At 33.1% G+C, this 15,819-nt stretch overlaps 2 protein-coding genes and 3 long non-coding RNA genes across 12 annotated transcripts; 3 read left to right on the top strand and 2 right to left on the bottom strand.

The window, feature by feature from the left end:
• The first annotated feature begins 62 nt into the window (after positions 1-62).
• Positions 63-2,225, top strand: LOC130502199 (uncharacterized). Its single transcript, XM_056996945.1, has 5 exons — positions 63-441; positions 516-1,038; positions 1,113-1,212; positions 1,294-1,668; positions 1,761-2,225. The coding sequence occupies exons 1-4, from the start codon at positions 63-65 to the stop codon at positions 1,507-1,509; spliced, it is 1,218 nt and encodes a 405-aa protein (XP_056852925.1). The 3' UTR covers positions 1,510-1,668; positions 1,761-2,225.
• Positions 2,226-3,118: 893 nt separating this feature from the next.
• Positions 3,119-4,808, top strand: LOC130502229 (uncharacterized). Its single transcript, XM_056996982.1, has 5 exons — positions 3,119-3,318; positions 3,494-3,620; positions 3,695-3,982; positions 4,059-4,277; positions 4,497-4,808. The coding sequence occupies exons 1-5, from the start codon at positions 3,119-3,121 to the stop codon at positions 4,806-4,808; spliced, it is 1,146 nt and encodes a 381-aa protein (XP_056852962.1).
• Positions 4,809-5,918: 1,110 nt separating this feature from the next.
• Positions 5,919-8,423, top strand: LOC108830026 (uncharacterized). Of its 8 annotated transcripts, none has more exons than XR_001946124.2 (10): positions 5,919-6,175; positions 6,338-6,400; positions 6,517-6,631; positions 6,737-6,753; positions 6,836-6,987; positions 7,124-7,392; positions 7,474-7,543; positions 7,610-7,666; positions 7,774-7,835; positions 8,090-8,423. It is a non-coding gene; the product is annotated as an uncharacterized LOC108830026 (long non-coding RNA). The 8 variants fall into 8 exon arrangements; XR_001946121.2 differs by having other exon boundaries at positions 6,737-6,748; XR_001946119.2 differs by having other exon boundaries at positions 6,737-6,987.
• Positions 6,407-8,096, bottom strand: LOC108830051 (uncharacterized). Its single transcript, XR_008938445.1, has 3 exons — positions 7,676-8,096; positions 6,701-7,525; positions 6,407-6,617 (listed from the first exon to the last, which is right to left on the bottom strand). It is a non-coding gene; the product is annotated as an uncharacterized LOC108830051 (long non-coding RNA).
• A 5,364-nt stretch (positions 8,424-13,787) lies between the features above and the next one.
• Positions 13,788-14,834, bottom strand: LOC108826812 (uncharacterized). The gene is made up of 2 exons (XR_001945552.2): positions 14,442-14,834; positions 13,788-14,293 (listed from the first exon to the last, which is right to left on the bottom strand). It is a non-coding gene; the product is annotated as an uncharacterized LOC108826812 (long non-coding RNA).
• Positions 14,835-15,819: the final 985 nt, after the last annotated feature.

Here is a 15,819-nt window from a genome sequence, read left to right on the forward strand (position 1 = left end):
AGAGTATCTTCTGGGAGTTACCGTACTGGGAAAATCATCTTCTTCGGCATAGCCTTGATTTCATGCATATTGAGAAAAACTTCTTCGATAACCTGACGAACACAGTGTTAAATGCTCCTGGAAAGACGAAAGACAACATCAAAAGCATATTGGATCTTCCAGGACTTTGCAAAAGGCGGGATTTAGAGATGAAAGAGGATGGAACGATGCCTGTGCCAATATTCAGGCTGTCAAATGCGGGAAAACGAGCATTTCTTCTGTGGTTGAAAAATGACATAAAATTTCCCGATGGATACTCCTCCAAATTTAGTCGATGTATTGACGAAAGCAATTTAAAGCTACATGGACTGAAAAGTCATGATTGTCATGTCATAATGGAACGACTATATCCATTTGCGTTCGCTGAACTCCTTCCGAAAAATGTTCACACAGCGATTAGAGGTATTTATTTGTTTGTATCATTTTATAATTTACTATAATTTATGGTATAATTAATTTTGTTGTTTTGTTTACAGATATTGCTCTCTTTTTCCGAGATATCTCTTCGAAAATTTTGAAAGAGTTAGATGTTGGCCTTTTAAAGGCAAATATCGCTGTGAAGCTTTGTAACTTGGAAAAGATATTTCCTCCATCATTCTTCGATGTTATGCAACATCTTCTTGTGCACCTTCCAGATGAGGTAGCTTTAGGTGGTCCCGTCCATTTTAGGTGGATGTATGTATTTGAAAGATACATGTACCATTTGAAGAAGATGGTCAAAAACAAAGCACACATTGCAGGTTCGATAGTTGCACAATGGATAAACGAGGAGATTTCAAATGCTTCCTCTACTTTTTTTGGGCATCCTGAAATCATGAGCATTCCAGAAGGTCCAAGTGATATCCGTTTCTCATACAATTATCCGGATGTACCACCCTTGTTTTACCATGAAGGGAGAATCAGTGGTCAATGCTCAACTGGTTGGTTGAATGATGAAGATAACACCGTTCTTCAGACATTTATGATGCTCAACTCTGAAACATTTGCTCCATATGAAAGGTAGTAAAATATTATGAAAATTTAAATATAAATACATATTTCTAGTTACATAATTAAGATTTAAATGCGTGCAGGATGTTTGAAGAATATATGACTCTAAGTGTTCCTGATATTACTCCGGCTGCAATGCAAAAAGCGAAAGACACCAAATTTGCTGAGTGGTGCAAAGACTATGTGAGTTATTGTTTTGTACTATTAATTTTCGCAATTCATTTAATTAAATTTGTAATTTATAACGATATTATTGTATTGCAGATTAATGATGCAACTCAGTTTTACACATTTCCTCTGTGGATGTTGGATTTTGTACAAGGTCCTAGGCGTAGTTATAGGTCTTGGCCAATATACCACACACGTGGATACACTTTCCACACTCATAACCACGGTCAAAATAAAAAACTCAACATTATGGTGTGTGTGTACCTGGAACCAATGAGACAGACTACTATGGCCTCATTCAAGAGATCATGATGGTGGAGTATCATGGTGATGTTGGCTTGAAAGTCATGGTTTTTAAATGTTCGTGGTTTGACACGACGGAAAATCGCGGTATGAGAATACATCCATTTGGTCTTGTTGATGTCTCACCACGGAGACAATATGCAAAATATGATCCTTTTGTATTACCAGGTAAGTGAAAAAATATATATTTATTTGCTTGAGATTTGATTATTGATGTAAAACCATGATTTAAAACTATGATTTTAATGTACCACGAACAGGTAACTGTGATCAAGCATGTTTTATTCCTTATCAACGGGTACGTCGACAATCAGTCGATGACTGGTGGGCATGTGCAAAGATTTTTCCTCGAGGAATACGAGAAACATCAGAAATTGCTTTAACGGCATGGCAAGATGATAGACGTGATCAAGTTGCTGAAAGTTCATTGTTACGGGTTGAAACACATGTTGTTGATGATGTGTCCGATTATGATATTGCTCCGGTGAATCCTCCGAACGATGAATATGTATCAGATGGTGATGTAGAAGCACACCATGATTCAGATGATGATTCGGAATAGAAAAATATATTCCAAGATTGTAAAATATGTGTTAAAAGGTTGAATGTGTTAAAAAAAATATATTGTATGATGAAAATAAGTTGTAAGGTTGTAAAATAAATGGCAAGTTTGTAAAATATATGGTTTTATAAAATATTGTAAGGTTATAAAATATATTGTGAGATTTTTGGAATATGTATGTAAGTTGTTGTGTGAGTAGAAGGTTGAAGAAAGAGGGTTTAGGGATTATAGTTTAGGGGTTAGATGTTTGCGTTTCCGTGTTTTGCAACTAGCCACGGTTTTTTGGTGGCTATGTAGTGGCTATGTTAAATTTGGAGAAAACCAATTGGTTTGCCTCCAATGTAATTGGTTTTGGCTCCATTGTTTTTTGGGTTTCGCGGTATGGCCTCCAATTTTACTCTGTCTTGGCTCCAATTATTTTTCTACTCGCGGTTATTGCTAAAATTTAACCACGGTTAGCCACGCTTTTGTCGTGGCTTTGTGAAGAGTTTATATCAGCTCTGCTCTTACTTCCAACACTTAGACAAAAAACCGTAACTCTCTCTCGAGTCGCGAAACCACGAAAGCTATCTGTCTTCTCCGATTTCAAGTGTCGCCGTCTCCGATTCCGAGCATCACCGGCTCCCGTCTCCTTCTCACATCTCTCATGGTTAACCCTTTCTCTCCTTAGCTAAATAGAAACCCTTCGATTCCTAATCGATTAGATGTTCTAGGGTTTCGATTTCTTATTTTTTTTGGTTTCTTCTACGGTTTCGATTTCTTTGCTTCTGTGTGTGTTTCGATTTAGGGTTTCGATTTGTTTTCAATCTAGGGTTTCGATTTTTTTTCAATATAGGGTTTCGATTTGGGGTTTGTTCTTTGTCTGATAATTGTTCTTGTGAACTGATTAGCTGTTTGTCTCTTTTTGTTTTTAGATTTGTCTTTCTCTCTTAGTTTTTACTCGGACCTAAAAGTGTTTTAAATTCTCATGTTCTGCTCTCTGTCTCTTTTATTTCGCTTTGTCTCTGTTTATTCTTGCTTTTATACTAATGTTTCTTCTTCATTTGTTGCGAACAGATGAACTCACAAAGAGGACCTGGGACAACTGCTGCGCCTCCTCCTATGCCTCCTGGTGCTACTGGACTGGCATCGAACCATGCTGCTTCCTCTTCTCGTTCCAATAGCTACCCTCAGATGACCCTCAATGCCATGCTCAATTCACCTGCTAGGCTAGCACAGCCTCATCTCCATCCAGATAAAATCAATGGAGCTCTATGGTAAGATTACATTTGGTCTCCATCTCTTTCTTAGACTAAGATAGTTTCTGTTATTTGAATTATGGCTGTGATTGCTTAGGATAGTTTATGTTTAGGATTGTTACTTATGATTGTTTATTTTTTTATGATTTTGTGAATGTATTGTTTCTGTTACTGATGTTTGTTATCGTTTTAGGTTTGGTATTGATCCATGTGTCAACTCTTTCATTCGGGCAACTTGGCAAGCATACTACATGGGGCCTTGGAAGAGTTGGAGGAAGGTTCCAGAAGAAAGGAAGGACTCATGGTGGCAAACTTTTGTGGTAAGTGACTAGTATTCATTGTATATACCGCTTACATAATTTTAAATCTCATACTGTTTTGTTTTCTTTTGTAGCAAAATTTCTACTGGGAGTCTGAGTTCAATGACTTGGTCTACGGTCTTTGGAAGAAAGAAACATGGACAACCATTGGTGAAAGGATAAGCAAGAAGAAGAGGCAACACAAGAAGCCGAAGTACATCAGTGAAGCTCACTGGACACTCCTGTTGGAGGATTGGGCGACCGATGCAGCTAAAAAGAAGAGCAAGAAGGCTGCAAAATCTCGCAAGTCTGATCCTGTGGGTAAAGGCTGCCACAAGCATAATGCAGGACCTAGGTCCTTTGCAAGAATTGAGTATAACATGGTATCTTCCATGTCTATACTTTTAAATACTGGTCTTTTTTTCTAATCTGCTGTAATTATTTTTATTTTTTTTGCAGATGGTGGCTTCTGGTACTAATGAACGTCCATCATTCACTGACCTAGTCAGGGCGACACACACCCGACCAGATGGGACTTTTGTGGACTATCGTGCTGAAGAGCTGGTTACTCAAGCCGAGATGGAAGCCACACAGCTCTCTAACACTGAAGGATCACCAGGGAGTCCAAGTGCATCATCTACTCCTTCTCGCCTCAAGTTAAACAAAGCTTATCTAAAGGTATCTTTCATACACACAATATAGTAGAGAACCATGTTCTGATTTCAATTGTTTTATGTTCTGATTTCAATTGTTTTATGTTCTGATTTGTGTGTGGAATTAGATATGACTTTGAGCTGCTTGAGAATGTGGTTTACAATGTCTTATGCTATGTTCTGTTAATTTACAGTCTTGACAGCCACCTCAGTTTATTAATTTTTTTTATGTTATGATCAACAGAATGCCAAGGGTAAGAGAGGGCATGTTTATGGACTCGGCAGTGCCCAATACAGGGAGCAAGCACCTTCTTCACGCGTCCCTAATGGTCTTGCCCGCAACCTGGAGATAGAGATGCGTGTGGGAAGTCTTGAGACAAGCCTCCAAAGTGTGAGGCAGGACGTGGCTGAGGTGAAGCAGGATGTGTCCGAGATGAAGCAGGACTTTGCATCAACAAGAGATGCAATCAATCAGCTCCTCCAAACGCTTCGTCCCCAACAAGCACCTACTGAACAGACTTCTGCTCAGCCTCAAGCCCCAACTACTCAGCCTTAAGTAGGTTCATGTCTTCTCTTTTGTAACAAGGTTCATCAAACTCTAGCTGATCTTTTGGTAGAGTCTTCTTAGACTCTTTTAACTATGTCTTTTGGTAGAGTCTTCTTAGACTCTTAAACTATGTCTTTTGTAGAGTCTTCTTAGACTCTTTAAAACTCTTCTACCTTGTATAATTATCTATGTTTCTGTAATGTTGAACCTAATCTTTTATATATATGCAATTTCTGTTTTTATTATATGTGCAATGTTTTAAAATTTGAATGGAAATACAAATTGTTAAAATTGGGAAATTAAACTAATCAAATAACCATTTACAAAAATGGGTGCATAATAGCCACAACAATTACAAATGGAGTTACAATGGCTCTAACGTGATAAAAACAAAACCGTGGCTTTCAAGAGCTACGAAAAAAGTAGTGGTAAAACCGTGGCTATAATAGCCACTAAGAATAGCTACGCTAAATATGTTTATATCGTGGCTAGAGTAGCCACGAAAAGAACCGTGGTAATTGCGTGGCTGCCAGCCACGATAAGCCACGTTTTTTTTCAGCCACGAGGCTATAGCCACGGTAATTTTCCCTTCCAAAAGCGTGGCTTTTTTATCAGTAGCCACGATTTATCTCTCTATAGCCACGGAATTGTAGTGGCTATGCGGTAGATTTTTACTAGTGATTTAATATACTGCCTGTGTCTGCGGTTTTTTTTTTCTCATTTAGTAGATGTAAAAAGAAGAAGAATAAATTACCATTTGGCTCTAGATTTAAAGTTATATATTTTCTGTTTCAGTTTAATTGTCGTTGTAGAGAATTTTTTTTCTTCAAACTAATAGATGTGGTTTTCGAATTTTAATGCAAAATTTATTAATAATATTTTTAATTTATTTTTGTTGTTGAAATATGGGTAGATGTATATGTAATGGTATTTTATTTTAAATATATATAAACTAAATATATTTTTAATCTGCGTGAATAATTTTAAAATCTATAATATAACGAGGCACTTGAGGCTCTCCCTGCTTGCCACGTCATCGTTTTTCCGCGGTGGGCTTTTATGTTTTTAAATCTGGGCTTCGTAAGGCCCATATTTCTTCTTCAGACTTCTCGATGAAACAAAAGTAACGAAGACTAGGGTTTAGCATATCTGTGGGTCCCACCCTCTTTTTTTTTCACCGCTGTCGTCGTCGTGATCCTTCGTTTCAGACGATTCCTCTTCTGGCGTTCATTTTTATTGCTCGATCTTATATTATATGATTTCAATCCAGATCTTTATTCGCATCTGTTCTCAATCGTTTTCAATCGTCATGGTTACTCCAATTAATAATCGTACGCCTCTCCGTAATTACCATCGCTGATAATCTTCTCAGCCAGGTATATTATGAATTTCTACGTTCGATTTAACGTTCATGTCTTTGAAAGACCTTACAGAGAAACATATATGATTCTTCTGGCCTTTTCAGAGTTCTGAGAAGATTAAACATAATAAGTGGTTTTCTTTTTCTTTCCGTTATAACATGTTCGAATATTGCTCAGGCCAGTATCTATCGTGAAGAGAAGAATGTTGTAGACTTGAATCACGCTTCCTAGATACTGCAGGTGAGGAAAAAAATATTACTATATGTTCTTCTGAAATTTTGTATTTGAAACTTCCATCGTTACAAATTTTGTTCTTTTTTTTTGTTCTTATATTTTCTGTAATAACTGAACTAAAGCCAACGATGAATCATCTATTGTTGGAAGTGGTTTTCGGTGGTATTGTATAGTTAAGATTCTGTTGAATGTCTTCCTGTCCACCGAGATTCATACTCCAGATCTGATTTTAACAAGGTTTAAGAATTAGAATTAGCATTTTGTTGACTTTATCATTGCATCTTCAAAATACATGTGTTTTCTTACCAGTATTGTATTTGTTTCTTTTTTTTCTTCCTCTAGATCATGCAGCTGGTAAGGTTGACAACATCTCAAGACACGTTACTATTTCTGCCCAGCAAACATTAAACTAACCGAATGTGTTTATAAACCTTTAACAAGAAAACTGTTGGCCCTGGAGCACCTTTTACGAAAGAGTCTCTTGATGAAGCTTAGATAAAATTAGAAGCCTTGGACAAGAAAGATAAGAAAGAAGAAGAACGCCTGGTTTGAAAAACAACCTTGAATCTTATGTTTATGCTACCAAAGAGAAGGTACAGATCACTATCTCGGCTACTTCATTGTTCTTTTATTGCTAAAATCTTTGCTTTCACTTTACCTATTATGATGTTTTTAGTTAGCATTCTTCTGAAGACTCAGATCTTTGGTTTTATTTTGGTCATTGTACAGCTAGAAACACCCGAATTTGAAAAGGTTTCCACCCAAGAAGAGCGCAAAACGTTTGTTGAGAAGCTTGATGAGGCATGTAACAATTTTCTTCCGAACTCTATGTATACCAATAGGTTCCAACGATGAGTTCAAGCGTTCGACAGTGATTAGTGTCTTGTGTACTTTCAGGTGCAAGATTGTCTTTACATGGACGGAGAAGATGCTAATGCCACAGAGTTTCCGGGGTGACTTGACTCAGTAAAAGCCATTGGCAGTCCCATATCTTTGCAGTTTGTTTTCTGCCCCTATTTAGATCGAACCTGAGCTTCTTGAAAATGTTCTCACAAACCATTTTCCAAATCTATGTACAGGTCAGAGGAGCTTACAGAACGACCAGTAGCAGTTGACAACGCTCAAAAACACCTAACCAAAATGAAAGAGGTACATTTTACAGTTTTTCTCATGATAAACAGGAAACAATCTGGCTGAGTTTCAACCACATTGCAGATCATAAAAGAGTGGGAGACGAACAAAACTTAGCTCCCGAGAGTAAAAATCGACGAGGTTGTTTACCTCATCCTTAAGTAAAAGAATACACACACACAGCTCTCTTTTGAAACATGTTGGCGAGCACTGCTGAAATTGCATTTATTTATCTGTTTCTTATTAAGGTGCCAAAGGAAGCGGAGAAGGTGAAAAGCTGGTTGGAGAAGAATGACGTTGAGCAGAAAAAGTGAGTGTTGATTCATTTTCTCTTTTGTTTCAACGTCTTTAAAATTTGAGAGATAGAGAGTTAACATATGACGAAACTTTGGTCACATGAGTGCTCTGTGGAGCAAACCAGTGTTAACTTCCGATGAAGTGTACGCCAAAATATTTACCTGCAAGATATATCACGATAAGAGGCCTGATAAATTCATAATAGAAGTCGCAAGAATGCATTTATATTTAATTTGCTGCTAATATGTGTATATATATAAAATGTAGCTTACTAAGCTTATTAGGATTCCAAAGCCAAAGCCAAAGATAGAGAAAACAACCAAGAATGACAACACATCGAAGGAGGCGGGGGAACAGTCAAAGTCTTTAGACTCTACCAATTCTTCTGAATCTACCGAAGAAGAAGAAGGGAGCCACGAGGAGCTTTAACATATTATTTATAAATAATAACGGAATTTTTGTGTGCGTTTTAAGTGTCAATAGGAAAGGTTAGTAAAGCCAAGCTGGGATGAGAAGATATGATTCTATTCCTTTCTCATCTTCTTCACAATTTTTTCCATACAGAATATTAAATTATATTAGTTCCTTCTTATACAGAACATACCGCAAATCAGAAATTTTCCAAACACAATAAAATTACAGAAAATTGATAGACGAACATTATTTAAAACAAAACAACATTAAATAAAAAACACCAAAAGTAATACTATGCTACAACAAGGAAAATCATTAACAACACAAAAACAATAAAAATAAATAAACTCTCTTCGTCTCCCAAACTCTGAATTATTACAATACAAAACTTGGAAAATCATACACCACAGCAAAGAACGACATCACCTGCACGTATGTATATCGAACAAGACTCAAGTTTCCGACCCCGCGCTTGCGCGGGGCTACGCCTCTAGTAACAATTAGTGAAACGAATGGAAAAGTAAGAATAGACCAAATAAAATGCATGTTGCAGAAAATAAGAAAATGTATTGGAAGTGAGAAAATAGTATGAACACGAACCCGGTGGAAGATAAGGTTCTGGAAAGCAAACAGCATATCCTCATAATTGGATCAATGTAGGGCTGGACGGCTAACAAACCCCAATTCGACACGTGAGTGGCTGGGCATTTTCCACATGCTTTCCTGCCGAAAGTGGAAAGATAACGTGATGGCTGGCCATCACAAGATTAATATGGATGTGTCACCCATATTCCTCCACTGATCAATCAACGTTACATATATGATATATTATCTATATAAAAAGAATTTGTTTATAATATCGTAACGCTCTTTTGTTTATATTTTTCTGTAACCGTTCATTACATAAAAATGTGAAGCTGCAGTTTCTTGAATCTTGATACAAACTTAAGAGATAGCAAGACGGCGGATGAAAACAATATGAGAGTAACGAAATAGTGCGAGGTAGTTTATTTGCCAAAACGTGCGCATGAATATTAAAGGATCGCGTGACAAAAGAAGATTGATGTTATTGAAAACGAGATCCCCACATTATGATATCTTTACAGGTTTTCCCTCTAGATGTTTGTAGGAGTTCCATGGAGGTTTATTTTCTTGAACACAGCTCCTTGGAGGTTATAGGATAAAATCTTGATAGTCGCCTGCAAAAGTAATATTCAAGATGAAAAAAGAAATCTTGCACATTCCCAAAAATATATTTTAAAGATGATAAAGCATAGGTGCTCGCTCAGAAGGGAAAGGTCTCATGAAAGCACAAACATATGCGTGATTCTATATTCGGAAACATGTTATATTTTAATGTATTTTGGGGTATCGTTTCTGGATATTTTTGTATATATAACAAAGTAAAAGTTAAAACAAACTTTTTATCTCTATGAAAGATTCAGTTTTCTTCGTAGAGATCAGAAATCAAGAAGATATGTGATGACTAGTTTGTCTTTATTATTAGAAGGAGAAAAGAGTGTTTATTTGGGTTTATCGGCCTTTTCTGTGAGACAGAAACGGTTTTTATTTTTATTTTTAAGAACAATGAAATTAAAAATTATTATCTATGCACGTCATATCCAGAAAATCAGATCGGTGATGTAGAATCGACATAAACGGTTTATTATGTTAATTGTGTAATTTCATTTTTTTCTTTGCTATCAACTTTTGTAAACACAGACGTAATATATCATACTATTAATTAATTTAAAATGTCATTTCATAAGTTTATTAATACAGTGTTTCCTTTTAAGTACTATACTCTTATATGATTGTTAAATATCAAAGTTATAATTTACAGTAACACACTAATAACAAGAGATAACTGTTCATTAAACTCCTTTTTTCTTTAACTATGTTGGCTGAGGAATTGATATCATAAATTAGTATGATAAAATTTATCACAAATTTCCAATTATAATTTTTGGGTACCTAAACCCTTGTAAAAAAATATACTAATATTATATTATTCCATTTTAAAATGATTTATATTTTTTTTGAAAAAATCATTTTCATTTATTACATATTAATATTTTTATTAAATAATAATAATAAATTGTTATTTGAGAAATAGTAGTAAATTGTAATTGTAAAAAATAATTGTGTTTATTATATTTCATTGGCTGAAAAATATAGGAAATAGCTAAACACAAAGAATAACATATTTATAATCAAAATTTTATATATATAACATACAAATTTTGAAACAATGATAGCATTATTGTATTAAAAATTAACTGGATTAAATATTGTTTTCAGCACTCTGATTTTTTCTTATGTTACAAAAAAATTTAAAGCCACTTTGAAAAGGGTAATTCTTCCAAAATATCATCTAAGGTTTAAAGTGTTCAAAATAATTATTAATAAAAGGTCAAATAATAATTTTATCTTTATCTATAACTTTAGATAATTAAATATTTGAAATAATAAAAATGAAAATTTTTATGATTTATTTTTCAAAAATCATTTATTCCAAAAGATTTTTTTTCTATTTTTCAAACTTTATTTTGAAGAACTTTTTTATTTAGAAAATAACACCTTCTTGAACGTGTATGAAACCTTCCTGAATTTATTAAAAATCAGAATTATGATTATTTTTTCATAAATACGTAAATAGATTTTTTGAATGTAACTTGTATTTATATCTAAATATCTAAGCTTTCCCTAAATATGTATACTATAAGGAAAATATTACTCAACATATAACATGTCTCAAAAATTAACAAAAAATATTTTTAAATATGTATAATAGCTTTATAAAATTTATATATTTATATGTTAAATTGTTTAAGGTCTTCCGAAAATTTAGGAAGATACGATAAATGTTTAAGAATATCTTATATACTTTTTTTGAAACACAGTGTACAGTAAAATGTTTTATCTTATATACTTATATACAGTAAAATTTTATACAGTATTTAAAATGTATATTTTATCTTATATACTGTATAAGATAAGTATATTTTGTCTTATATACTTATATACAGTAAAATATTCATAAATAAATTATGATTTTTTTCCTAAATAAATATTTAAAATGTATTTTTAAATTTGAAATAAATATTCCTGAATTTCAAAAGAATATTATCTATATTTATCAATATCTTTCTAAACTAACAAAAAAAATATTTGTTCGAGAAGATTTTTTTTTTAAAAAATCAAAAAGATATAATATACATTAAATAAGGGTTTTCGAAATTTAAATTCATGAAAATATCACCTATACTAATAAAATAGAAAAATCAAAAAAGTTGAAAAAAAATATTTCCATGAAAAAACTAAATTTCTGGAAAAATCCAAAAAACTTTCAGAAAAAGATTCTAGATTTCTTTAAATATTTGTTTAATTTATATATCTGTAAGATATAAGCATAATTGTCATTTATCTTTTAAATTGCTTCTATTTTAGTCATTTTAACTTTTATGTGTTATTTGTGATAAAACTCAGTGATTTCTAGTGTTCCTCTATAAGGAGATCGAATATATATATATATATATATGACTCAACTGGATCCATAAAACCATTTAAATTTTTGTTTCTGTCATTTTTAAAAGTATGAAATTGTTGAATTTTTAATCCAAAATCAATAAATTTCCATAATATTAGATAAAGGATATTTTGTTTTTAGAAAAATAAATATTTATACTAAATCTTACAAATGTTTATGAAGCAAGATAAAAGAGGTATATATCTTGTGCTTAAGAGCACCCCGATGGTAGGTTTAGGGAGAGTTTTAGAACATCAATATTCCAGGTTCTCCAAGAGATTTTAAGGGGGGAGGAGTCCACCAAATGAAAAGAAAAGGAGAAAAAATAGAGAAGAAAAACGCAGATAAAAAAACTGGTTCTGTTCTTTTCTGTCGCTATTCCGCGGATTACTATATGTCGTGGAATCCGTGAAATGGTGCAATTTTTTTTAAAGAAAAAGAAATTAAAGAAATCTATAGGATTTCTGTTGGTAATGTTGTTCTAAGTATTTATGGACAAAAAAATTAGGTGAGAAAAAGACCAAAAATTCTTAATTACGACCATTTAAGAAACTATAGATTACTCAAAAAACACTTGTCACTCAAATAAATGATCAACTAGTTTAAAAAATAAAACAAAAATAAATAATTATAATACTAATTTTTATTTTTGTTTTAGAAACCTTCATGGTTTTTAACTATTGGAGGTACTTTAATAATAAGACTTCGGGTTTCCTAAAAACTGAGACTCAAATTTTCATTTTTAACTTCTAACGGTTACTTTTTTGGGTGTAAATGTTAAATTCTACTGGTTATTTATTCTTCAAATTTAAGGTTGTTTGTGATACTAGGCATAACCACAATTCTTTATCAAATTTAATGCACTTCCAATTTCAAATTTTCAATCAAGAAAAACAAACTTTCGTAGTACCCTACTCCCAGGTGTATTTAAGTACATTTTTTTTTTAACTGAGACTTATATTTTTATTACATCTTTATAAATCATGTTAATTTTTATAAGTTAGAGAATGTAACGATTGTATCCTGTTATCTCTAGTTATGACAGCAAATTACACAATCCCCTATATATAACAGTGAAAAATCTATAAATAGGGAAGTGTACTAGAATGACTCAAATTAGTTGAGAAATTACTAGAATAACTCTTAAAAGTTTAAAATTACTAACATTATTTTCTGGTCGAAAATGCCCTTGACTCTAGTTATAATCAAAAAGTAATATTACAAAAGTACCATTTAAATTAATTAAAAAATATTCGACGGCAGACTTATTTAGCGAAAAATAAATCTATCGTAAGATAAGTCTGTTATAAAAAACTGTTGTAAAATATATATCTGTCAAGTATTTGGTGACAGATTTTTCTGGTACGACATATTTTTTAAGCCAGCAGATTTTTGTGGCTGATTTAAGATTGTTGATAGATTTATCTATTTTAATCTGTCATATGTAGTAACCGATTTGTTGAAGTCACAAGTTTTTTTTTGAAGTACTCAGAGTTTTGAGACAGATATGTTTATCGGAAATAGACATATATTTTGCTGATAGATATGTTTGCCCGATTTAATTTTACGGCAGACTTTTGTATTCATTTGGTGGCAGATTTTTTAAATTGTAGTCTTTGACAGCAGATTTTTAAATAAATTTTAATTACTAGAGTGAGACACAATTCGAATTTCTGGTTAAATTCATCTAAATTTTGATTTAATTTAAATTGGATCTCGGTATGGATTGATTGAATTTGGTTTTAATTAATTTTGAAATTTGGTTTAGAGTTATTTTCTGTTTAAATTAATTTAAACCAATTTGCAGAATACGATTTGGACATCTAAGTTGTACATTACACAGCTAGACATCTAAGTTGTACATTACACATACCTGCTCGCTTTTAAGAATCAAGCTTAGCATTTGAAAGGGCTAAGATATCCTTGAACCATATGGCACAATCTGAAGAACAAAAAGTAAGGCATATGATTGCAAAATTGTTGTGGTATGAATATATTTGCCGAGTTTTGTGTCATTGCTCATTGATAAACTGATATACATTGATAAATGATACAATCAAATGTTGAAAATCTAAACGAGAAACAACAAAAAAAGTTGTTACAATAACTACTAAACTAGACAAGAACAGCCCTAGCAATAAACTCTTGACCACTGTCTACATCCAAGACTCCAAAAACAATAAACACATATCCACACATTATTCAAGAACACTCGTGCTCCTGCTTTTCTTCCCTAGAAGGGTTAGCAGCCAGGAAAGTAGCAATATTAGTGGTTCTACGCATCGTCGCTTCTCTTCCCAATTTGAATTCATGTTCCAGTCCAACCTATTCCTAAATGTCTATACAAATTTATTCCCATGAATCACTCTCCATTCCTACACACACCCATAATCTCAGGATCCACTGCCAAGAAAATGGTGAAAAACAGTTCATCCGTTAGCAATACGACGATCATCTTTATTCTTTATTGACCTAAGCATAAGTTTGCACTTTAATCTTCTCCGAGTTGTCTTGCGTGTCTTCAAACCCTGCAAAAGAGAGATTGGGGAATCCCATGAAGTGTATAACTATCCTTGCCTTCGTACATTAGAACTTTGATGGAGTCAACAAGGCTGCTAAAACCAATACGACCCTATGGATAGCGATTAAATGCTGCTGGATCAAACACCCTCTTACCACAATGCAAAGGGATCCGACTATTGCTTGAAATACCAAATATCCCATGGACAGTAGACAGAACAGACCAACCATTCTCCATTTCTCTCTGGACCAGTTTCTGCATATCGAAAAAGGCTTGAAATTAATATATTTATCACTCACCGTTTCAATATTCTTCGATTTTGAGGCGGATGTGACGAAGCCAAATCGGAGTTAGGGTTCGGAGTTAGGCTTCATCGTGTACAGAGATGATGCCGATTTAGGGAGGATGTGACGAAACGAAAGGCGGCTGCGACTGAGATGAAGTTGTCAGAGATGGAGGTTCGATGTGTGAAGGGGAATTGAGATTGTGAAGAAGACAGAGCCTCGACAAAAGAGTTTTTTTTTGGGGAAAATATTATACAATTCCTATTAAATTAACTCAATGGCAATTTTGTTAATAATAAAAGGCAAATTGGTTTTCTCGTATTTTTGTTACCCATGTGATCTATTCTAATAATTAAGATAGTTTATGAGTTAGTATAGTCATTACATGTATTATTTGAGTCATTATAGGTAATTTCTCTAAAATCATTATTATATCATCATGTTGATTTTCTCAATTATCAATTGTTAGAGTATCAAAATCTCTCTCTCTTTAAGTTTCAAAAAAAATATCTCTCTTATGAAAAACTCTTTTTTTTTTTTGTGAAAATCTCTCTCCCTTTTTGCTATAATTACAATCCACAACCTGACTCTATTTCTTTTCAGAGTCGATGATAAACAAATACATATCTTTAAAATGTATAGACATTTACATATATTTGTGTATATAGTCATTGAGTTTAATTGAAGTGCCATGAATGACTAGGGTTAGTGGTTGGATCACAGATTCATGAAACATATATCAACGGATGATTTGAGTGCTGAGAAATTGATGGTGACAGAAGAGAGTGAGCACACATGGTGGCTTTCTTGCATATTTAATTGAAGATCTCATGCTTGAAGCTATGTGTGCTCACTCTCTATCTGTCACCGCCTTCTCTATCTCCAGTCACCATTACAAATACTCTAATAGTTATGATCTTATGTATATATTTTCATTTTAATTTTGACTTTTAGATTCAATTAATCCGTTCTTTTTATTTTATAAACATGAATTAGTATATTCAGTAATATCAATTAGTATGTCATCATTATGAGTATACTCAGCAAATCTTAGCAGAAAGTGAATTATTTTCAAGCTGTAACTATACGACTAAAACAAGGACATAGAACAGGTCTCATCACACCTAACGCAGCGACATGGGGCATCTTATTTGGTAGATTTTTTTTTTCAAATATACTCGACTATTATGAAGGTTGAAAATTACCTAAAGAATCAAAACAATATAAAGTTGTTGAGACTGTAATCTGT

The sequence above is a fragment of the Raphanus sativus genome, chromosome 2 (genome assembly GCF_000801105.2).
Source record: "Raphanus sativus cultivar WK10039 chromosome 2, ASM80110v3, whole genome shotgun sequence".
NCBI lineage: Eukaryota > Viridiplantae > Streptophyta > Magnoliopsida > Brassicales > Brassicaceae > Raphanus > Raphanus sativus.